A 25,570-nucleotide genomic window follows, 5' to 3' on the forward strand; every position below is an offset into this window, starting at 1 on the left:
GATATTAACCTGCTCAAATCCCAGTGTTCTTCCTCTAATATTGGAATGGTGGTAACTTTCTCATAAGGATGTTGAGGACACCACATGAAATGATTTATGTATAAAATGCTTACTTAGCACAACACAGCATATAACAGACACGCAAACCAACTATTTCCAGATTTCCTTCTCTGAAGATACTAAAATTCATTGATCCACTTTAAAAACCTTAAGTCAACCTCATTACTGTTTTCCCTTTTCTCTCTTTCTCTAATCAAGTCTGTCCATTCTACTTCTAAGTTTAAATATATAAAAATAATAAAGTAATACTTTTCCATTAAAATAGTTCAATAATGTTCAGTCCTTTTCATGTCCAGTCTAAATTTACAGAATAATGCCTTTAATTATTTTAGGTATCTTCTTTAGTAGTTACTTCCATATAGCTAAATGCAATGCTTCTACCACTAGTTTCTATTCATCAATTTGATGATTATCTTTTGATTCACACTTCCCTATTTCTCCACACCCTTATTAATTTAGTCTACAGATTTTTATTAAGAACATAGGATGTTCTAGGCAATCTTCTAGGCACTGGAGATACGCAGAAGACAAAAGAGATTTAAAAAATCTTTGCTCTCTTGAAGCTTTCATTCTAGCGATTGGAGATAATACAAAATTAATTAAAATATTTACCAGTAATTTGACAGCTAATGGAGAAAAATAAACCAGAAAACGGTAAATCAGATGTGTGGGAGCCATTTTTTGCTAACTTAAATGTAATGAGGACCGACTAAAGTCCCTTTGAGATGAAACATCTAAGAAGCATCTATATCTAAGTGGAAATATTGAGGAGGCCACTGGAATTGCAAGACTGGGGTTTAAGGGAGAGATGGAGCCAATAGATAAAAATCATGGAAAAATAAGCACATAGAAACAATAAAAAGCCATGAGGCTAGTCATAATTAAGTCACCAAAATCTGTGCATAGATGAAGAAGAGAACTGAGGCCTTGGATCAGGAGCTTATCAATGTTTAGAGATCAAGGAGATAGCAAGTCCTGATAAAGGAGACCAAAAAGAGAACCTGTAAAGTAGGAAGAAAACTAGAACTTTATGTCCTGGAGGGCAGGTACAGAAAGCGTTCACTGGAGAGAAAGATCAATAGTCATAACTTACTTACATGGAGTCCCTTCTAAATCATTCTAAATAGTTTATACATACATTTACTGTCTCAATCCTCACGACAATCCTATGATGTAGGGATCATATTCTTAATATTAATTTTCACATAAGGAAACTGAAAATGGAAAGATCCATTAAATTGCACAGTTTCACAGAGACTAGGCTGTATATGGGATCTAGTATAGAGTTTGTGTTTCTAACCATTATTTATAGAACTACATGAAGTGTTGCTTGTAAGTAGGATAAGGACTGAGAACTGACCTGTGGCTTTTGCACTGGAGACTTTGATGAGAGCTCTTCCATGGAGGAAGTTGCTTTGATAACTTCATTGGAATCTGTACAAAAGAATGAGAAGGGGGAATTACAGATGGAGATACACAATTTGTATATGTCAGTTTTAAAACCTAGTAAATAAGGCAGATCTTTCTTGGAGTGTTACTAACATAGTTATACTCCACTATCTTTAGTTCTTTTATTGGTTGACTTTGTAACTTTATATAGTAGAATAACATCTTTGTTTTTCAATCACCTGTAGAGTATCTTTTGGTATTCTATTTTGTAAAACCTGGATATTAACACTTTGGTTTGGTTCTTCTCTATCCACCAGCAATTTCCAGTCTCTATTATCGGTACTTTTTCTATCAATGTTCATAAGATTAATCTATTTTGTACACATATCTGATTCTTCCATGCTTTTAGGATAGGTTGATTCTAAAAGTTGAAAATCAATAGAGTGTTTAGATAGGAGCTATTGTTTGTGTGTGTGTGTGTGTGTGTGTGTGTGTGTGTGCGCATGTGTGTTTTTCAGAATGAAGACATATAGTCTGATTCTTCCCTACTAAAAGCCTTTCTCAAAGTCTAGTGAAAGGTGATATTTGTTTGAATTTATGCATAAAATAGTAGATAATTTGAATAAGGGCCAGAGCTCATTTTGTGACAGTTTGGGGAGATCAGTCCAAGTAAACCAAGGGATCACAATATGCCAGCATTTTTTGTTCTGGGATTATTCAGTTATTATAGTTTAAAATGCTATTTTTGTTGTTGTGGTTCAGGTAGTTAGTTAGTTGGTTTTGGTTTAGTTTTGTTTGTAAAAAAAATTCTTAGTTTTACTAAGAATTGTGAGAATATAGAACGTATTAGACTAACTCTTAATTTAAGAATTTAAGGCCAGGTGCAGTGGCTCATGCCTATAATCCCAGCACTTTGAGAGGCTGAGTCAGGTATATCACCTGAGATCAGGAGTTGGAGACCAGCCAGGCCAACGTAGAGAAACCCCGTCGCTACTAAAAATACAAAAATTAGCTGGGGGTGATGGCATATGCCTGTACCGTAATCTCAGCAACTCAGGAGGCTGAGGCAGGAGAATCGCTTGAACCCAGAAGTGGAGATTGCAGTGAATCAGGGCCAAGATCATGCCGTTCCACTCCAGCTGGGTAACAAGAGTGAATCTCTGTCTCAAAAGAAAAAAAAGGGGGGAAATTTAAGACACACTTTTTGCCCTAAATATCTAGATTTAAAAAATGGTGAGCCAGTATTTGTCCTGTCAAACCGTTTTTAAAATATGAAATGTATATTGTAATAGAGCTGTGACTCATGATAACTAATTTATGATTAATTCATTTAAAATTTTATCACAGGACATTCTGATGGCCTTGTTAGATATTTTCTACCAAACACTAGAAATTTGGTTTTAACCACAGGTACTAAGTATTTGGCATGTATGAGACACTTTCTTCTCAGAGTACCGATAATATGTGTAATTATTTCATTTTCAGTTTTATACCATATAAAATTATTTATTAATAATTTCTAGTAAAAAGTAACGTCAAAAAGTTAAAATTTATTAAAAATTTTTAAAATGTATTAAAGTCAATAGCTATTGAATTTATTAATCTGTTTTCTGAATTTATTAATCTGTTTTCTACTGAAGACTAAGCACATCTCCACTTTTTGAGATTAGTCTTTAGAAGAAAACATTAATAAGGTCAATCTTTATAATTTTTAATAAATTTTAAAAATTATAATTAATAAAGTCAATAACTATTAACTATTCATAGTCATTTTTCTATGCTTCTACTTCTGAACATCCCAAGCCTCCCTCTTTCTGATTAAGCTGTCAGCCTCATAAGATGTTAAAAACATAACTATTGAATTTATTAATCAAAATTTTCAATATGGAGTAAAATTACATCTCAATAAGTTCAGAGCTTCAGCCTTAAAAAATTGAGGTTAGTCTTTAGTAGAAAACATATTATTAATTATGGACCTTTTTTCATTATAAGTCAATAACTTTTCAAATTACTGACTTCTAGTAAAAACTGCACTGTCTCAAAATTCATAATTGTCTGGGCATGGTAGCTCATGCCTGTAATACCAGCACTCTGGGAGGCCAAGGCAGCAGATCACTTGAAGCCAGGAGTTCCAGACCAGCGTGGTCATCACTGTGAGACCCTGTCTCTACAAAAAGTACAATACAATAATAATAATAATAATAAAGTTAGTCAGAGTTGATGATATGTGCCTGCAGTCCTAGTTACTTGGGAGGCTGAGGTGAGAGGATGGCTTGAAACTAAGAGGTTAAGGCTGCACTGAACCATAATTGCACCCTTGCATTCCAGCCTGGGCACAGAATGAGATTCCTCCTCTAACAAACAATAGGAGAAGGAAAAAAAACACTAAAAATAAAAAACAAGCTGTAATAATTATGTCAGTGGGATCATTAAATTTTTTTTTATAGCCAAGTCTATTATAATCAGGAGATAACTGGGTGAGCATGGATATAGATTTACGAGATTTGCGTGTTTCAGTGACCTAGTCTTGCTTGTAAATCTTTAACATTAGTCAAGGGCAAACTTTCAACATATACCTCTTCATATACCCTTTTCTGTGCTTCTATTTCTGACCATCCCAAATGCCCCCCTCTTTCTGATTGATATCTCAATTTCATGGTTTTTTTTTGTTTGTTTTTGTTTTTTTTTAATAAAAAGCCTTCACTTTCTGCTGTGCGGCAGACTCTAGAACAATGCCCACTCATCAGAGAAATACTGTGACCCCAGCCACTTCTTTTTTTTTTTTTTTTTTTTTTTTTGAGGTGGAGTCTCGCACTGTCACCCAGGCTGTAATGCAGTGGTACAATCTGAGCTCATTGCAATTTCCGCCTCCTGGCTTCAAGCGATTCTCCTGCCTCAGCCTCCCGAGTAGCTGGGACTACAGGTGTATGCTACCACTCTCAGCTAATTTCTTTTTTGTATTTTTAGTAGAGACATGGTATCACCACTTTGGCCAGGATGGTCTTGATCTCCTGACCTCGTGATCTGCCTGCCTTGGCCTCCCAAAGTGCTGGGATTACAGGGGTGAGCCACCGTGCCTGGCCAACCCCATCCACTTCTTACTAATATTGTTACTGAAATGCCAAGGATTTGGTCTAGATCCTGCTGTGCTCTGCACAGAAAGCCAACTATTGAGAGAATGAGTATTGCCAGGGAAGAAGCCTTTCACTGAATGCTACCACTGAGGAGGAGAGAGACCAGTCTCAAATTCAACTAAAATTAGGGGTTTGTCTGGCAAGGAAGAAATGTAACTATGTGTGGGAAAACAGGAATTAGGGAGGGATAAAGGAGTTGGTCAACAGGAAGCAGGTGGTCAGTTAAGCAATCATGACAGATGGGGGGCCTGGTGTCTTATTGTCCAGATACAATTATCTGGTAAGTTTCAGTTCCTTGACACTATTTGGGATGCCTGACGGTTGGTTTCCTGAGGAAAGAATCCCAGATAATAGAACCGTAAGTTTCTCAAGTTTTAAAACTAGAAGGGTCAATTTCTATGTTTATTCAAAAGAAATCGTAAATATCCAGGCTATGGGACAATTGGGCTGTTTCGAATATGATTATATTGATGATTATATTTTCTTTGCAGTAAATGGAAAGCAGCCCAATTATAAGGACTTGATAGAATAGATTTTCTCGCAAATCTTCACATACTTTGTAAATATTCGTTTTATAAATGTAATAAATGTCATTTTCCAGAACATATGTACTAAGAAATAATTTAACATATTTTGTGATGACTACAATGCTTTTTAAGTTTTTAGAAGTATTAAATAATCTGATTTTTCACTGATCCGTGTGGTCTTTGCCTAAGTTTATTTAAACTTTTAGTTTGACCAAATAACTTTTTCTACCAGTATTCAAGTTCCAGTTTTTTAAGGTGGTTACATTCAAATGAACTTTTGGAATGAAACTCTGAATTTAATGAGATGTAATTTTACTCCATACCAAAAATTGAAAATGGAAAAACATCCAAAGACCAGCATTGTAGCATAGTACTTTGAGCTATGTGTAAGTAAAAGCATTGTGGAAAATCTAATTTATGGTGATATTGTGAAAGAAATATGACCCTGTTTCCTGAATTGTCCTTTATCTTTAAGTTTGACATTCCTAAAAGAACAAGAGACTTTGATGCTGTAATATGTTACACAGGCCTGTCCCTCTTTAGTTACTGTTTTCAGATCTCACAAAAGCAGACCCTGCAGGTGGCCTTATTAGCTGTCTGTGGAAATTTAAGATAAGACAGAGGTTATAACATATTTGCATACCATATTTTACTAATGACATAAGTTATCACAATAACCTGTCCCAAATGCAGTTCAGATGATATTTCAGCCACCCAGTTACTAAAAAGAAACACATGGGGATACAAGCTGTTTCTGACTTATTTATGGATTAGGCAATAACTGTTTTCAGTGAACTCTTGGCAAACGGAGAACATATTTTATGATATACTCTGCAGCAAGGACCGTTTTTGCAACATGTCTTAAATATTTTTAAGGACCACATATAGTTTTGAGGTACCAAAGACATGTTTGCAGAAGTGGCTAGATATGTCTCTCTTTCTTACTGCTAAAAGATTGTTAGTTATCATTTTATAGCAGTTCACAAGGAGCCTGCAGAAGGCTTTAAATAAATAATTTGGTTTAAGGAACGCTTTTAATCTTAATTCTGAATATATGGTTTCATTTCTATCCCAAGCAATCATAGGGCATATAAAGAAATTTATTTCCATCTATCTCAGTCTTAAAACCTTTAGTGAATATATTTGTCTTCAAAGTTTGTTCTTTTGTCTAAAATTCCTTAACATAAGACATTAAAAAATATATTTCATGATAGTATGTCTTGGGGACTTTATTCCCATGCTCAAGCCATTTTCAGTGAATTTAAAAGAAAATAATGTCTGTCTTTTAAACATAATACAGTATTCTTAAGGAGAAAATTGGGAGGTAAAAATTTCCCACTAAAACCCAAACCCAAGAAATGCCTTATTTTATACTCTGAGATTTGTTTCTTTATATTCCACATTGTTTCCTTGTGAATAATGTTTTTTAAAAAACAAACATGATCTTATAATTAAACATGGTTTTCTCTTTCTTTGGGAATCAAGAGTACTAAATGTATCACTATATAGAGCTTCTGAATAGGGATTTCCTGTCTAGTGATATATTTATGTGATTCTAAAACTGAGGGTAAATAGATAAGGCTGGAAACAAGGATGGTTCTAAAATGATTTTCTATAAAATTTCTTAATATAAATAAAGAGTTATAAAAACCTATGTAATGTGAAAGATTGCCTTTATATTCTGTTTTCCTCTGACAAACATAGTTTATTCAACTACTTTGTATTAAACATCCATTTAAAAATTACTGTTCGTTACTGGATTTTTATGTTTTGATGAACCAACCGCTGTCTACTCGGGCACAGTCAATGCATACCATATGGCTTAATGAAATATATTATTGCTATATGTTAGATTAGAATCTTGTGTTCTTTTCCACTGTTGACTTGAAAATTCAAATGTGACCTTTCCACAAATAAATTGACCCTCACCATGTGCCAAGAGATACGTTGCATATGTGGCTAAGATAAAATGATAAAATGATGTTACTTTTCAAATTGCCCACAACCTTATAAAGTACCTAGATATTTAAGCAGATCATTTAATAAACATGTTAATTAATTCAACAGAACACAAGTTACTTAGTGACCAATATTAGAGAAATGAGCACATATAAAGGGACCGATGATGAAAATGCCATTTCATATTCAGAAAACCGTGGTTATTTGGCCAAGGAGAAAGTTAAAGTAGAAATGGGTTCTGGGTATTACTGCTGCTTTACAAAAGCACCCCACAACCTAATGTCACAAAACAATAACCATTTTATGATGCTTATGGATTTTGTAAGCCAGGGAATCAGATGGGGCACAGAGAAGATAGCTTGTCCTTGCTTCCCTATGTCCAAGGCATGAAATGGAGAAGGATGGAATGGCAGAGATGTCACAAACTGGTGACAGACAGAATATCTCTGGTTGGAGAATAGACTTCCCAGATGACTTCTTTACTCACAGGTCTAGCAGCTTAACTGAAATTCACATAGCCACTACATCATGGCAGACTTAGTGGTATCATATTCTCACATGGTAGCTCTAGCTAAGGCAGCCTCAAGCCCAGTCAGACTCTAAGACATGCATGGATAGCACAAAGATCTCACCTCCCAATGGAAGAATGAGCATAAATTTCTTGCATTCCAGATTGTCACAGCATATAATGAGAGAGCAGACTGGAGAAGTAGGCAGAGGTCAGTTTGTGGAAGTTGTGAATTCTATGCCTAGAGACTGGGACTTACTTGGTAAATGTAAAGGAAAATTGCTTTGAGAAATTTTTAACAGAGGAAATGTGAGACTATTTATAACTTAGAAATATTGTCCTGGTGACAGCGTAGAGAAAAGATGTGCTTTGGGCAGAGGAATAGGGAGGGACACTGCTATGGGGGCAATAGAATGAACAGTTTAGTGTTTGCAGACATGAAAGTTGGACTGGAACAATGAATTTGGTAACTGATTAGAAGTAAGGGTTAAAGATAATCAACACATGTCTACTTTCATTGGTGAATTGAAATATGACTTATTTCAGTAAGACAGAAAATATAATACAATATGGAAACAGATGAGAGGAAGGAGGTGGAAAGAAAAAAATTTAGCTTTGGCCTTCCTAGGTTTAAGATTTTAATGGTGACTAGCATGTGGCTCCGGAGCCCAGGAGAGTAGCCATAGCCAGATATATGGATCTGGGAACACTAGCTTAGCTATGTTTTATTGATTGAAACAATAGAAATGGAAGAAATAGCTCAGGAAAAGAGTACAAGGATAGAGGAAAGAAAGGAGAGCTCAGTATAAAACTCTGGGGACCACAAACATTTACAGGTGAAGTGAACAAACAAGGAGAATGAGAGAATATTCTTTTTGTTTGTTTTGCAATGTACTGAGTTATGGTAACTTTTTGCTAAATTCTTAGGTGCAAACTGTTTTTCTATTGAGAAATGCTTCGTCTTCTGAGACATTTTGTTCTTGTCTTTCAAATTATTCCTGAAATCTAGATACAAATGAAATACAAAACTCTGGTTGAAATATTAAAATAAATAAACTATATTGAACATATTTTCATCTAATCACTGTGTCATGAAACAAAACATTGACTCAGTCCTGAATTTAAGACACTTTTGGATTCTGTGCAGTGTTGAGATTTATGTTTTGGAAGGCTCACCTATGTGTATTACTTTGGGAATGGTAGTTTTTTTGTGTCCCTTTGGGACAGTTTCTGATGATTTCTTACTGCGCTAAGTGCTGTGGGACTGGTATTGTTGACTTTGGGAAACAAGAATAATGAATAATATACATAAAATATTGAGGGAGAATAAGACTTAATTGTATTTGATTTCAATGAATCACATTCCCAAAGTAATTTTAAACTGGGAGACCAAGAGCCACAGTTAAAAGCTTAACCGTTGTCCTGAAAAAGCCATGCTTATGGGCTTTCACGTAAGAATAAAGTAACATCAAAAGTGGTGAGAACCAAGGGAGGTGACATTAGGAAGACTTCCAAGTGCAGGTGTGCAGGGTTAATAGTGGCTAAAATTCATACAGGATTCACTACAATATTTACAAGTCCTCCAGAGACTGTCAACTGTGCATTTTTTTAAACCTGTTATAGCGCTTATCTTGACCAGACACCCTTCTAAGTGATCTACAATTTGTTTCTCATAAAAACCTTTAGGTAGTTGTCATCCTCATTTAATAGATGAGAAATTAGGCACAGAAAGCAGCTGAGCTGACATCTGGCTCTAGATTCTTTGCTATTAACCAGTGAACTAGAGATTCGCTGCTGGCATTTCAACATATTAATTCACAGAAGATAATTTCATATATCATTTCTGCACATCTGCAAAATACTTTTGTTTCTCTTTCCAAACTTGAATTTGATTTCCATTAAATATAAAGTTATACTTTTATGAAGAATATGAGTTAGTGTACATGCTTCTAGGGGTTACAGTTCTTTGAATGAAACAGTAATCTCTGTACACTTTAACCAAATTTTTCCAAATTAAATCATTCTAACACAGTGCCAGTACATGGGAGGTGGTCAATAAAAGACTTTACATTGATTCATTAATTGGACAACTGCATAATGAGTCTTCATGTTTGTCAGAATAAGGGGAACACTGAACTAAGTTTAGTGTTTTAATATCTATGTGTATGTGCCACTTTGAAAATGATAGAAATGTGAAGCTGCTTTTCTATTTGTTCATTAATTAAATATCCAAAAGTATATACTATATAAGTGAATCATTAGAATAAGATCATTGAGGGCTCTTCAGTGTATCACCACTCTAAAGGTGGGATTACTTACTCCTGAATATCAATTTTCCCAATGTTTCCTGTTTCTTTCTCCACTTTTTGCTTGTAGAAGTAACTTTGAATCACAATTTTCTTTTCTTATACTATACAAAGGATGTTCAACCTCATTTTCCCACACTCTTTTCTATGTCACTTTATTGTACATAGAACAAGTCAAGTCAGATGCCCAGAAGTAGTCTTAAATTCTTCCCTTTCTTTCAATTCCCAAATCCACTATTTTAACTTATTTTAATCATTTACTTCTGTTTCCTGTGCCTCTGCCTTCATTCAGGCCTATATCAATTCCTGCCTGAGTTTTAGCCATGATTGGTCTGTTTCCAGCCTTGTTAACATCTCCCAACCTCATTTCTTCCTCAGTTACTCTTGCATGTCTAAGGAAAGGAACTATCTCATCTAAGAATTTAATATTTCTTCTGCAATTAAATGTTTTGGTAGTCTCCCACTGCAATCAGAATAAAGACCAAATTCCTTTGCAAATTGATGTGGCTGTCTAGATTCTTACTTGGAAAAAAATTAGTGTTAGAATAATATTTGTAGAATGAATGAATAAGAAAATTAAAAATATTTATAATTACTGCAATATATAGGCATAAGTTGAAACAATTCAAATACCAACTTCCTCAGCTGAGATTTTTTGGAAGAAGCTTGATAGAATCCAAAGAGATAAAATTGATATATTATATGAAGTTCAGGTATTATGTTTTGGTGATTTGTAGAATTCTGTATGTGTATTATGTTGAAGCAAATTTGATTTTTGAGGTTGAAAACTAAAACTAAGGAATGAGGTCCTATGTATATATATACAGTTGTACATATATACATATACATATACACGTATATATGGCCTCATTCAAATGGAAGTCTACTGTTAGAATAACTACAACATAAATAGATTGTCGACAAAAACCTTACATGAAGTCATTCACAATTTTTTAACTCTGTTTATGAAAACATAGAGAAGAGCTACGAAGAGCTACAAATATATTTTAACTCTCATTCTGATTCCCATTGACTAATAAGGCTGTTTGAATCCTAGCCAAGGATTGTGAGGCTACCATAGCAAAAAAAAAAAAAAATTCGTGATTGATTAGTGCTGTCTGTAACGGATGGGGGAAATGGCTAATTATACATTATGTCCCATATTTATTGGGTCTGAGTAAAACATTGCTAAAAAAATTTAAATGATAATGTTTGCTTGTAAGACTATGAGAACAGTTGCTTAAATACTACAATTATTTTACCCCTTAAAATTGTTCTGATTGTTTAGTCTTGATTTCTAGGTAGAGTGGAATGAAGTTGTTTAATGTTATTTCTCTGAATGTCAAATAGTATCTTTTGAAAGTAGATTTGTTTGATACTTGCAGAGATGATATTCTTTATCTATACAGATTCTATAATATCTTGGAAATCTTCACAAATCTATGGGACAATAAAAGCATTTCAATCAATAATTTATACAGATAATATGGTACAAGAGAGCAGAGTACAGCTTATGGAATCTTAACAAATTTAAGTTCAAATTTCAGCACTGTAATTTACAAAATGTGTAAAATGTGCAAGAGTTAATGTTTAAAGGCTTAATTTTCGTATTTGTCAGCTGGGTGTATAGTATAACCTTTGCAGGACTGTTGTGAGGAATGAATAAGATAAATGTTAATTGCTGCCAGTTAATAAGGATATAATAATGACTAGTGTCTTTCTGTTCGCTCCTTTAACATACTGCTGATAATTCCATTCTTGGAACAATTTTCCTTGCTTAGAAGGTGGAGGCATAACATGCCATGATTTGACAATGCCACTCAGTAAATGTCAATCAATTATTTATTTATTGAACATATACCAGCCCCATGGTAGGGACTGAGAATGCAAAAAATAAACATAATTCTTGCCCTGGAGAACAACAGTCTGTTTAGGAGGCAGATACTTAACCTGATCAATAACTGCACCATCGAGATACAATATTCAAGAGCTATCAAAGATATATTAGAAAGGGGATTCTGGGCCGGGCGCGGTGGCTCACGCCTGTAATCCCAGCACTTTGGGAGGCCGAGGCGGGCGGATCACGAGGTCAAGAGATTGAGATCATCCTGGCCAACACAGTGAAACCCCATCTCTACTAAAAAATATAAAAATTAGCTGGGCATGGTGGCGTACCTCTGTAGTCCCAGCTACCGGGGAGGCTGCGGCAGAATTGCCTAAACCTGGGAGGCGGAGGTTGCAGTGAGCCGAGATCGTGCCACTGCACTCCAGCCTGGCGCCCGGCGACAAAACGAGACTCTGCCTCAAAAAAAAAAAAAAAAAAAAAAAGAAAGAAAGAAAGGGGATTCTGAAGTTTAGGATTGAGATTGGGTTTTGAAATATACGTTTGCTATAAAACAAAGGAGTAGGTTAGCTGATATCTGAGATTATAATTTTGAAAATACATGTGATAACAGCATGAAGTTTTGTCGTTGGTGACAATGAGTGAACCTGTATTTGGGAAGTAGGAGTAATAGTTGGAGATGTGGCTGTTGTGCCAGAAATGCTACAGTGATGAAGTCTATGATAAGGAGGCTGCTGACATCTAGCGAAGAGGCATGGCTTGAGATTTTGGAATATGCTGTTTGACTTTAGAAGTGTGAGTATTTGCCGGGCGCGGTGGCTCAAGCCTGTAATCCCAGCACTTTGGGAGGCCGAGGCGGGTGGATCACAAGGTCAAAAGATCGAGACCATCCTGGTCAACATGGTGAAACTCCGTCTCTACTAAAAATACAAAAAATTAGCTGGGCATGGTGGTGCGTGCCTGTAATCCCAGCTACTCAGGAGGCTGAGGCAGGAGAATTGCCTGAACCCAGGAGGCGGAGGTTGCGGTGAGCGGAGATCGCGCCATTGCACTCCAGCCTGGGTAACAAGAGTGAAACTCCGTCTCAAAAAAAAAAAAAAAAAGGTGTGAGTATTCTCCTTCCAAAGAGACTTCTGTGGATATTCTGTAGAGCACAGTATCTCCAATTCTATTGTGGAATCACCTGGGGATTCTGTTTAAATGAAGATTCGAATTTAGTAAGTCTGAGATAGGATCTGAGGTTCTATATTTCTAGCAAGTTCCAGGTTATGTCAGTGTTGTTGGTCTACAGACCCCATTTTGGGTAGTGAGGCTCTAATGGTTAGTAAAAACGGGTAACCACAGATTCGGCCCTGTTTACCTTAAGAATCTTTCTTTTCTTATGATGGATTTTATAATTCCACATGATGATTTACACTAAAGCAGAAATAGGAACATCTGGCAGTTTGAATCTTGCTGTGTTTTGATCACCAGATGAATTCCATACTTTAAAAATAGTTCATTGTGTACCGTTTTGTCTTCTTCCCTTCCATGTTGGGAAAAATAAAAAGCATCCCCTTGATATTCAACTTCGCTAGAAAGTTGATCACATACTTCCTTTAGGAGGATCCACAGTGAGTCTCAAAATACTTACTTCTTTTGTGCTTCTGTTTCTGACATCTTTTGCCCACCCATAAGCTAGAAGGAGTCTGATTACACAGGATTTCAGAAAAAAAAAAAAAATGCACTGTTTAATTCAGAAACCTAAAATCCCTTAGTTTACTGGTTTTCTGACTCAGTTTATTTTCCCCCACTTGCCTGAGAGCTGTGTCTACATGTCACCTGTGTCTGTTTTCCTGGGACTCTGCAAGTTGGCTATGCCTACTCACCTGCTTTGTTACTGATATGTTATAAACTTGAAACCTGGGAACTGGTATTACAAGCACTGTGGAGGATAAAATGCTTTTCTGCTGTCCAGGGAGGCATAGACAATAATGTTTAGAAAAATAAAGCTATAAAGAAAGAAAGATTTAGATCAAACACGTAATGAAAGAAATGGGAAGAGACTGATTTTGTGAAAGTTTGAAAGAAAAATAATCAAAGAAAAGTAGAGGCATATCGAAACAGAAAATTTGATATTTCTGTCTACCCTAGATTGCCAGTGATTTTTCAGGTTACAGTAATAGCTTAATTTTTAGATAACTGCAAATGTTCAACTAAGCCTGCCTTGCTCTCTTTTTGACTTCTTTTCAGATAAAAAGACAGAAACAGAGAGAGGTAACAGACATTTAAGTGTAGTTATTAAGAAAGTAAAAACAGGATGGCAATAATACTATAATTAGAACCAGAAATTAACAAATTTCTCACTAACTTACACACATACACACATACATGTGTGTGCAGTGCCTTTAACATCACATAATATTACAGAAATGTTAGGTATTATGCCAAACCAAATACTTTGCCCATTGGGCTTCCTGTGGAAGCTAAAGAGATAGCCAAAACCAAACAACCAACCAAAGAAAGAAAAAGATATTGTTCTTCCAAGGATTCCAAGGAGTCTATGCTCCTTGACCTATAAACATCTGAGAGTGGTAGACCCTTATGTAGCTACAGGCCAGTGACTTCTGACTTGGTGCCTCTTGGAAACAACTGGCACAATATAGTCTGTTAGTGGCTGAGATCATGAAACATAAAGGACAAAATCATGAAATGTATTAGACCAATGGGTTAATTGGTGAAATAATATTTATTCTCTATACTGGAAAATAGATGAATGGAATGGTGAAGTTGCCTTATTAATAAATCAAGTATAAAGAATATTCTTTTTGTTATACTAGGCATTTGTAGCAGTTGTATTTTCTAGAGGATAATAATAAATAAGAGTAGTTCTTATTCTACTTTTTGTAAAAATACTAAATTCCATTTAAATTTCTCATGGACCCATCAATCTGACTTAACCATTATCACCTCACAATTTACCTTTTTAAAAATTTATATCCAACCAGTCTAGGCTTCTAATTCTACTATTGACTTTTTTGAATCAGCTATTCACCTCATTTTATTTAAAAAATAATTTAAAGATATATCTGTGAAAGAGTTTATGTTTAATATACCTACAATGTTATTCAAAGACCAGGGGTTTAGTCTAGATCCTGCTGTCTGTTGCACAGAAAGCTAATCACTAAAATAACAAGAATTGACCAGGAAGAAGGCTTTACTCAGTTGCTGCAGCTGACAAGAATGGGAGATCAGTCTCAAATTTGTCTTCCCAATCAACTAAAATTGGGGGTTTATATAGTGGGAAGAAATATGGGTCTATGCAAAAAAACAGGAATTAGGGAAAGGTAAGGTAGAAGAGTTGGTCAACAGGAAATAGGTTATCTGTTAAGAAAAGAAAAAAAAAAACAGGAATTAGCAGAGGGTAAGAAAGTAATCATGACAAACGAGGCAAATGAGGGGCCTGGCATCTCATTGTCTAGATGTGGTTATCTGGTAAGTTTCAGTTCCTTAATACTATCTAAGAGGGCTGATGGTCAGTTTCCAGAGTAAAGGAACTCAGATAAGCAAATGTAAGTTTCTCAATTTTTAAAACTGTAAGGATCGATTTCTGTGTTTATTCAAAAGAAACCATAACATCAGTTCCATGGGACATATGGGCCAGTTTCAACAATTCAAAATAATTATCATACTTAAAAATATGAACATTAATTACTTAGTTTCATTTAACATCCTAGTGTTAGCATTTTCTCAATTTTCATCCTAGTGTTAAATTTTTTTCAGTTTCCTCATAAAGTTTAACAATTGTTTATTTGAGTCAGAATTCAGATAAACTTCTATACATTACAATTGGTTTTAAGTTCTTATAAGACTCTCTAGGTTTTCACTTCATAATTTTTCTTGCAATTTATTTGTTAATGAAACTGGGTTATTTGTCCTGTTGAGTGCTCCACTGTCTATGTTTTTATTATTGTATTTCTGTAATATAGATCTTTGAAAAATTGTGTCTGTTAATTGTGTTAATAATACACTTCCTATTATAACACTTATGGTTCTGGTTTGGTGACATATGACATATTACGTTTTCAAAATGTATTCATTTTATTATTTATTTATTTATTGTTTTCTGAGACAGAGTCTTGCTCTGTCACCCAGGCTGGAGAGCAATGGTGGAATCTCGGCTCACTGCAACCTCCAACTCCCAGGTTCAGGCAATTCTCCTGCCTCAGCTTCCCAAGTAGCTGGGATTACAGGCACACACCACCAGGCCTGGCTAATTTTTGTGGTTTTAGTAGAGATGGGGTTTCACCATGTTAGCCAAGCTGGTCTTAATCTCCCGACCTCTTGTTCCACCCTCCTCGGCCTCCCAAAATGCTGGGATTACAGGTGTAAGCCATTGTGCCCAGCCTAGTTTTATTTTTAAGAGGCAAGAGTAGGCAGATTTCCAATATCTATGACAATATTGGGACATTTGATTGAAGAGATTGCCTTGAAGAAATCTTGTTATGTTTATAAATATAAATAACTAAAGTTAATTAAATTTTTTCATCACATAAAAGAGTACAAAGCATAGTTGTGAAAGCTTAGAGATTTAATATGTGTCTAGAAGGTGATAAGATGTTGCATAGACTTGTTGTAATTGAAAAATTTAAAGCGATACTTGGAAAATTGTTAGAATTTGATATAATAGACACAGGTAGGGAATATTCCCATAGGAGTTATATCATGAGTAAAGGCACAGAGAAATAGAAAAGTACAAGTGAAATAAAAACCCTCTTGTATTTAATCCTATGACAAAGATAGCAGAACATAAACATAGAAGCATAAAAATATTTTATCAGGCCATGGTAAGTGGGTCACGCTTGTACTCCCAGCACTTTAGGAGGGTGAGGTGGGCGGATCATGGGGTGAGGTGGGCGGATCATGAGGTCAGCAGTTTGATACCAGCCTGACCAACATGGCGAAACCCTGTCTCTACTAAAAATACAAAAAAAAAGCTGGGTGTGGTGGTGGGTGCCTGTAATCCCAGCTACTCAGGAGGCTGAGGCAGGAGAATTGCTTGAACCCAGGAGGTAGAGGTTGCAGTGAGCAGAGATCATGCCACTACACCCCAGCCTGGCCAACAGAGCAAGACTCTGTCTCAAAACAAACAAAATAGAATACCTTATAGAGGTTCTTGAATATCAAAATATACTTTGAATATTCACTAATTTGCTGCATGCTTTTGAAAATTTATTGTATGTCTTTGGCCTTTGCTTCCTTCACCAGTAATTTCACTTCTCCATTTGAGACAAACTATAATATCAAGTCACAAGCCTAGATACATTCATTTCAATTCTAATATTCAATTCTAAAGAATTAAGTAGATAAGCAATACAATATTTGAATTTCTCTAGGTCAGAGGTATTGTGGGAAGTATTAAAGGCTTGAGTTAGAGAGATAAACATGGAAATTGATGGAAAATATAGGTACAAATGGAGCTCTAGAGGTTGAATAAGCATGACTAGGTATTGATTTCTCCTCTTTAATAATTGCAAGGGAAATGGAAAGAGTCAGCTATTGAGATTTTCAGGCTACATTATTAAGAAAATTGTGGTCCTATAGATAGAATGGAGAAATTTCAGGAAGGAGCTTATTGAGAACTGGGGAAATAAAAAAATGGAGAGTTTGATGTGGTGAGCTTGAAGCTCACATAAATGGACAGATCTTTCATTCAGTTGGTATTGATGGATGAGAATATGAACAGAGGTTAATTTTGAGGGTAGAATTTTAGTTTAAATCTTAGTAGAAAATAAATTTCTAAGTAAACAATGCATAAAAGTATTTAAGGAATGAGGATATACTCTTGAAGGAAAAATACTATGCCTTTAAGAGATGGGGAAACGAGGACTCCACAAAGGAAGGAGAAAAGGGGACAAAAATGATGGTTGACTAATTGGGTCAGCTTACTGGAATGCCAGTCTATGAATAGGAGAGGCTCAAAGAGGCGCAGGGACCAACATGGTCAAACACAAAGACTTTAGAACACAGTGAGCCTTGAAGAAAACACTGTGTCCTGCAAGATAACAGCTTCACCAGTGGAAGAAAGCAGGACAGAAGCTGCCTTTTAAGGAGATTACTAAGAGAGGGTTTGGTGTAAGAATACAAGTAAAAGTAGAGTATTCTTACATAATAAATCAAACAACACACATGGACCATAGAATGAATCTGACTTTGGCCAAATCATTCAACCTCTCTGGACTTTGTTAACAGTTTTTCTAGTTCTAAGAATTCTATTATGGTGCTTCTTTAAAATAATGAGGAGGAGGGGGTACCAATAAGGTGGCTTCAGCTCCCTAAAAGAAAATACATTGTTTCATTGTCATCTCTTTTGCTATTATTTGTGTTCAATTTAGAGAAAATAGGGTAGACATAGTGATTAACAGATAGGTCTCTTACTCTTGAATTGGCAAGTAGACTGAGAAGTTCACAAAAGTTTTTTCTTCATTTTGGATGTTTTCATTATTTAATTTAATTTTCAAAAATGTGATTTCACTGAACTGAGACAGTTTGAGTTTTATTTCTAAAGTATTCTCTGATATTATTGTTACTGAGGTAGTTTAGCTGGTTGTGGCAGTTGTTTTGGTGCCCAGTGTAATTAGAATAAAGAATGCATTATGCACACATAATATACCACATGCCAAATGTGCTCTGTGAATCTGAAGACGCTCTCTGTACCTGAGGATATATTCCCCTCAAGCCAGGCAGTTTTAAGGACCTGCAAGCTCCTACCCCAGACTAGCTCAGTGTATTAAAAGTTAACTTGGTAAATACATCATTGTCCTAAGTAATCCTTTCCTTGACTAAAATACCCTCTGCTTGGCAGAGAAGCAATTGCATCAAATGCAGCAGGGCTCCAAGTGATCTCATCCTGATTCCAACACCCCCATGTTATTCTTGTTTCCTTGGAGGCCTTGAAAACTGTATGTGCACAGCAACTGGGTTCATGTAGAGCCATCACAATTCATCTGGGAAGTGATTCTCCACTCAGGCATCAACCCATGACCATCACAGGGTGTGTGAACATGTCCTGAGTTTATCGGGTCTAGCTATATCCTTCCAAACACTGATTCCAGAACTCTTAGGTAACTCAGAGATCAGTTGAAATTAATGTATAAATGTGCATTTTGTTTATAAAGTATCGCTCTTCAAACTTAAATTATGCTTTCCTGTGTGCCTTTGAACAAATATTTTGATTTAAAAAATCATTAAGAAACGTAATTCAAGAATACCCAGAAATTGTCATCAGTAGTTGTTGTTTGTTTATGAAGAACTGAAGCCCACTTTAATATCGGTTTTTATATTGATCTTCCCTTAGATAAAACATCTTTTATTGTTTATTTCCTCGAAAAAAATCTAGTGCTAGAGACCAGCAATAACTTATTAGATGGAAACCAGGTTATTTAATCACTTGGCTTTCAAAATAATATTTAGATTGAAAAAAGCAAATTAGAAGAGTTTACTAAAGAAACTAGTGACTGTAATCTCAAACTCTCCTTTTTCATTTTAAACTTTTTAAGAGAGTGATCTTTCATCATGCCAGTGAAACTTTAGTTTCCATGAAGTTTCACATTTACAAAGGTTGAGTTTTTTAATGAAATAATACTATTTTTTAAATATTGGTAATATTACACAGCCATAATTGTAAAGTCAGTGATAACACATTCTACGACAAGATGTGCACTGCATTATTTCATAGCACATTCATAACCAAAGGTCATGTCGGACATATAACATTACCATAATTTTCTAATTAATTTGTTCTTTATACATGTTTCTATGTGTTCCAATTGCATTTCATTAATTCATAGTTTTCTTGTAAGTTTGTGCTTTCTTTCCATGTTCAAAGAATCTCTTTAATTCAATTTCTCTGTTTCTCCTCATACAGTCTGGCAGCCAGATATGCAACTCAGTCTAATCACAGTGGAATTGCAACCAGTCAAAAAAAGCCTACTAGGTCAGTTATATTCTCTAATTTATTGCTTGTTAGTGATATTCAAGTAAATACCCAGTGATATTTTGTCTTGTCTTTTTTTTTTTTTTTTTTTTTAATGACACACATCTGAATGAGAAGTTTAGAGCACTAAGTTTTTCAGGAAGATTTTAATACATGGTCTCAGGGATGAGCATGTTTGTGTTAGATAATTAAGTTTGTTTTGGCATCTTTTTAGTTTCATTATATGTAGTACTATGACTGGGCTGAAGTCTAGGTTCTAGGCTCAGAATAAATCAGGAAGACCATTACCTTGAATGCCCAATTCTTTCCAAGTCACATAATCTGGAAGTTATAAAACAAAATTGTAATTGCTTTTTGAGATGAGGATGCATTAATTATTGCACATTTTATTGGAGAATTGAGAAACATTGGTAGATTTTAGTGAGGAAGTTAGTACCAGGTCAGTCTGGACTGTTCTTCTATCTTCAATAGTTAAATTTTTTGCTGCTTTATGACACATGTATAATAAAGACAGCCTGTTATAATAAATGACAGTGGATTATATACTGTTAGGAAAATAATGACCTATATGAGTGTTTTGAAAGAGTTTGACTTTTTAAAAATGTTAAGTTGCTGAAGGCGTCATGGTAACATGGAACAGCTGAATAAAGCCACAGCAAAAGAGTTTTACACCTCTGATTAGTTTGAGATTCTTTGTGTCATCTCACTCACTGGGGAAGTATCCAGCGGTGGTTTATTAGTTATTGTTCTATTGATAAATCGTATTATGCAAAGTTTGACCTCAAGGACTGCTTCTGATGCTTTGACTTGAGGTAGGTGCCTTTCCCCTTGCCTTGGCTTTGTAAGTTTTGTTCATTTCCAGAGTAGACAAAATGATTCTGGAGAGACAAATTTTAAAAGGCAAATTTTAATTATAATTAAAAGCTAGATGAATGATATAAATTGTGATAGATAAGGAACAGTGACCTGCCATACACAATGAGCATTTTTATTACACCTTCTAAGATTTAGGTGTGTAAAATATTTTAAGTACTATATTTTAATAGAACTCTCTCTCTCTCTCTCTCTCTCTCTCTCTCTCTCTGCTTCATCTCATTTCCCTTTTTATTACTTTGATTAATAATCTGAAGGCCTACTCTGGCCGCGTGTCAAGTTAGGGTAATGAGAAGAGCAAATGTACTTTTAAATTTGTTTTAATTTGTTCTTCTGAGGACTGAAGATCATTTGACTTCATGGGTTGCAGTGAAGATTAAAATGTATTTTAATTATTTTCTGGAAACAGGTCAATTTGCATTACAAGCAGGGCAAGTTTTGTGACAAAATTTGTTTATATTTGTGAGTTTGGGATCACCTTTCTAAGTCTATGCCTATGTCTACAGGAATAGATCTCAGATTTGTGATGATTAGACCACTTGACCAAATTCATTAGCTGGTTCTTCTACAGAGTGTAATCACTGGTCCTTTAAGTTCCTAGCATCTGTGGTTATTGTGCTATATTTACAAACCCTTGTAGATTGACTTGAGCAAAAATTAAATGCTGGAATCATTTGGAAAAGATTCTAATCTTTTGTATGACACAATATCTAATTAGCAAAACAGCTAAAGGGACTTTTTTTTTTTTTGAGACAGAGTCTGGCTCTGTTGCCCAGGGTCAAGTGCAGTGGCATGATCTCCGCTCACTGCAACCTCCACCTCTCAGGTTTAAGTGATTCTCCTGCCTCAACAGCTGGAATTACAAGCACCCGCCGACACGCCCAGCTAATTTTTGTACTTGTAGTAGAGATGGGGTTTCACCATGTTGGCCAGGATGGTCTCGATCTCCTGACCTTGTGATCTGCCCGCCTCGGTCTCCCAAAGTGCTGGGATTACAGGCATGACCCATTGTGCCCAGCTGAGACTATTTATCAGCCAGATGTATTTAAATTCTAAAATATAATTCACATTTTGAAGCTATTAACCTTTCTAAGAAATCAACACTTTTGTTTTTAAGTTGGTATTTGTTTTTCTTTCCTGATATTCACTCTATTTTATAAGAATTGTTACTATTATAAAAGCACTTACATTTTTTAAAGGTGGTTTGAATTTTTAATATTCTGTGAAAATGGTATGGTCAAATAGTATTTAAAGGTAAGTTAAATTTTGAGCATGTAACAACTGGATTGTGAAATTTTGATATATTGGATACTAATATGAGAGACATTAATAATCTTTGCTTAAAGGTTTTATGAAAGATGATTATAAAAATTAGTGCTATATTTGTGGATTTTGAATTCTTGTTTCTCTTTTCAAGTAAAAATTTTCAGAGTAGTACACAGTGACATTCACATGGTGGCAGCAAATACTAAACAAAACTTTCAACATCATATTTTCTAAATAGATCTTAGAATGTCAATATTAGTTCTTGGCCAGGTGTGGTGGCTCATGCTTGCAATCTCAGTACTTTGGGAGGCCAAGACAGGTGGATCACTTGAGATCAGGAGTTTGAGATCAGCCTGGTCAATATGCAGAAACCCCATCTCTACCAAAACACAAAATTTAGCTGGGTGTGGTAGTGTGTACCTGTAATCCCAGCTACTCTAGAGGCTGAGGCAGGAGAATCGCTTGAACCTAGGAGGTGGAGGTTGCAGTAAGCCGAAATCATGCCACTGCAGTCCAGCCTGGGTGACAGAGTGAGACCCTATCTCAAAAAAAAAAAAAAAAAAAAAAAAAGATGTCAATATTAGTTCTTAATTTCTAATTTTTAATTTATAGATTAAGTGTACCTATATAATATATATTAGCATTATAAAATCAAAATCTAATAATTGCACATTTTTGGCACAATTCATGACATAATTGATCATTGAAATTTTAATGTGAAAATTGCTTAACAGTGAAATGAATGATCCAAACTGTTGTTTAATTATAGTTCATATAAACCAACAGTAAGTTATAACCTCCAGTCAAACCACCTCTAATTATAGGATAGTCTGCTTATATTTATATTTCCTCGTGCCCTATCCTTCATACACAAAAAGTAGTTAAAGCTCTTGTCACTACGTGTAAGCATGTTTTAAATTATCATCCAGCTAACAGTGATTTTCTTCTGAGATCTGCATCCATTCTTGTCATATCTCGTCTGTGATGAGTTGGCCAAACTTGTGAGAAAACCAGCTACGTCTGGATGCTTATTTCTGGCAAGTAAATGAAGGACGTTTTTGTTTTTGTTTTCTATTGCCCAGGTTGGAGTGTAGTGGCACAATCTCCGTTCACTGCAACCTCCGCCTGGCAGATTCAAGCAATTCTCTTGCCTCCACCTCTTCAGTAGCTGCGACTACAAGCGCATGCTACCACACCCGGCTAATTTTTGTATTTTTAGTACAGACGGGGGTTTTACCGTGTTAGGAAGGTCTCTATCTCCTGAACTCATGACCCTCCCACCTCGGTCTCCCAAAGTGCTGGGATTATAGGTGTGAGCTGCTGCACCTGGCCAAAAGAGGTTTTTTTTTTTTGTGAGGCAGACCCGTCAAATATAACTTATTTGACCATGGTACCACGGCACCATGTTTTCATTAGTGTAGCTAACTAACTTAGGTATTCAGTGAGCATTAGCTATTCCCTCTTGTTCAGTAATGCCTTTTGTGATTAATATCCAAGCAAACCTACTACATAACTACCTACAATAAAAACAAATGCCTTATACATTGAAAAGAACAACAACTGAAATAGATGATTAATATGCTGAGAACATAAAGCTAAGTGTTATTGTTTCCTTTACATTTTACATAATTGTTACAGTACTTTTAAGGCAAACTTTTATTCCTCAGGGATAGGGTGAGTATGACTTTTTTTAGTTAAGGTTATTTTAATTATTCTACCTTATTACAATTTTGGGGGGACATGTTTATTGAAAAGCGAACAAGATTTTTCTGAAGATCTCCAACATAGTGCTTAGCTATTTGTCACTTCTATTGCCTTTTTCTGTTAAATAGATTTTATAACATTATATATTGTGAATTTCTGACGTACATGTCCCTACTCAGCACCTCCTGCTCCTTACCTTTTTGTAATGTACAATAATGATGTAATTTTTCTTATACTATTTCAGGCTTCCAGGGCCCTCTAGGGTACCCGCTGCGGGAAGCAGCAGCAAAGGCCAAGGAGCCTCTAATTTAAACAGGAGAAGTCAGAGCTTTAACAGCATTGACAAAAACAAGCCTCCAAATTATGCAAATGGAAACGAAAAAGGTAAGTGTTTGTTACGTCATTATGACACAAGTCTAACATGAGTCTTGTGAATTACATTCTAAATCTAATATCTAAGCAGGGTAACAGCTTTGGGCCTAGAGGTGTTATCAGTGGACTTTCTTTGTTTCTTACCTGCCCCCTCCTGACTGCCAGCTTGCTTATCTGAAGAACATTTTAAACAAATAAACTCATTTGTTTTCAAGTAGTTATATATGCAACTGTAAAAACTGTTTTTCAAAAATAGGTCCTTCCAAATTCATGTAAATCACATTTTCTTATGCCTTTTTATGTTTTTGAAAATGTATCCTGAAATCATAAGACCACATTGAATTTATCTGAATCCTTAGCTTCAGTTAAGGTAAGAGCTTTAAGTGTTTTTTGGCAGTTAAGGTTGGAACATCAAAAGTGGAAACAAAATTATGGTAGGTTTTTATCTTTGCAAGCAGCAGATCCCAGAGATACTATAAGTTTTCATATATAAAAAGGTAAATTATTCATATTTGTTTTCTTTTCTTGAAATAGTGCATAACATAAATATTAAATCACAAAATCAAGGACATTAAGTGGGAGTGTGTTAAAGGCATATCATAAATGAACTGTATACCACATAGTCCTCTGTGATGTGCAAAGTGGGCATTTAAACAGGTGCTGATCTGATGCTTGTCACCATGTATCAGAGAGGATGGGGCAAAGTATTTGTAATTTACACCTCAATCATGAGGAAATGAAGAACTTGTGCTGTTATAAATATATGGCTGTGTGAGGAACTAGGGTGTTCTGCTGGATTTTGAGGAAATATTTTCAGATCAAAAGAACTTCAGACTTTCCTTCAGAGTGTTGGGCTCTGCAAGGAAAAACACATGAAATTAAAAAGTGGCACAAATGTTTAGTTTGTAGAACATTTGGCAAATTGGGATTGAATAATTCAACCATGTGGGAACATTTTTGCTCAAAATAGATAAATGCAAATTGTTTCATATAGGCAAATGATTAGACAACTTCCTCTTAGTCAAATGTGAATGGACAGATGTGATCTAGAAGTTAGTAACACACTGTTCTGTGAAAATGTTCCCCTCTGCCTAAAGCAAAAGTGGACAGACTAAAATTCTGAGAGCAGAGCAGTATGTGTTAAAATTGCAATGTCCTGAGCTCTTGAGTTAAATGGAAAATGAAAAACAAAAGTGTATATTTGGAAGTTAGGAATATTGTCTTTAAAATGAAGTTTTAGATTTAAGATCACAAGAAATATTCCTGAAGACCTATACTCCCCCTGAGGCTAAGGGATATGACAATCCCTCATCAGAAAAAAAAAAAAAAAAAAAAAGCCAAATGCCCTCATTTCCTGACTTTTCTGGAAAGTAGTATAAAAATTCAGGCTCATATTTCCTGTATTTGCTGGAAATTTCTGGGGTAAGCTAATTGGCTTAGAAATAAAGATGTGTTAATTGGACTGCCAACGTGTCCAATTAAGCAATACCATACACCATTATTAATATTCTTGCAAGAAATTACTAATAATGTTTGTGAAGAGACTTAGAAATGCATTAGATGAACTTACACTTTTATATCATAATTTAATTTATCTGGACTTTTCTGTAATGTGGAAATACTTTCTTTTTTTTTTTTTTTTTTTTTTTTTTTT

The 25,570-nt window shown here is 35.2% G+C and overlaps 1 protein-coding gene and 1 long non-coding RNA gene across 9 annotated transcripts in view; both read left to right on the top strand.

Moving 5' to 3' along the window:
• NAV3 (neuron navigator 3) overlaps window positions 1-25,570 on the top strand; it is a 623,567-nt gene that overhangs the window by 382,096 nt on the left and 215,901 nt on the right. For 7 of the 8 annotated variants that reach the window (XM_032285065.1, XM_032285057.1, XM_032285074.1 and 4 more), the window contains exons 6-7: window positions 19,633-19,701; window positions 23,789-23,928. In XM_032285065.1, coding sequence (XP_032140956.1) covers window positions 19,633-19,701; window positions 23,789-23,928 — 209 coding nt within the window. The remainder of the gene's footprint in view (window positions 1-19,632; window positions 19,702-23,788; window positions 23,929-25,570) is intronic. The other variant, XM_032285098.1, reaches the window with a different exon arrangement.
• Window positions 12,195-15,130, top strand: LOC116556115. Its single transcript, XR_004270828.1, has 2 exons — window positions 12,195-12,519; window positions 12,831-15,130. It is a non-coding gene; the product is annotated as an uncharacterized LOC116556115 (long non-coding RNA).

This window comes from Sapajus apella, unplaced genomic scaffold (genome assembly GCF_009761245.1).
Source record: "Sapajus apella isolate SASKATOON/1434 unplaced genomic scaffold, GSC_monkey_1.0 scaffold2, whole genome shotgun sequence".
Taxonomy (NCBI): Eukaryota; Metazoa; Chordata; class Mammalia; order Primates; family Cebidae; genus Sapajus; species Sapajus apella.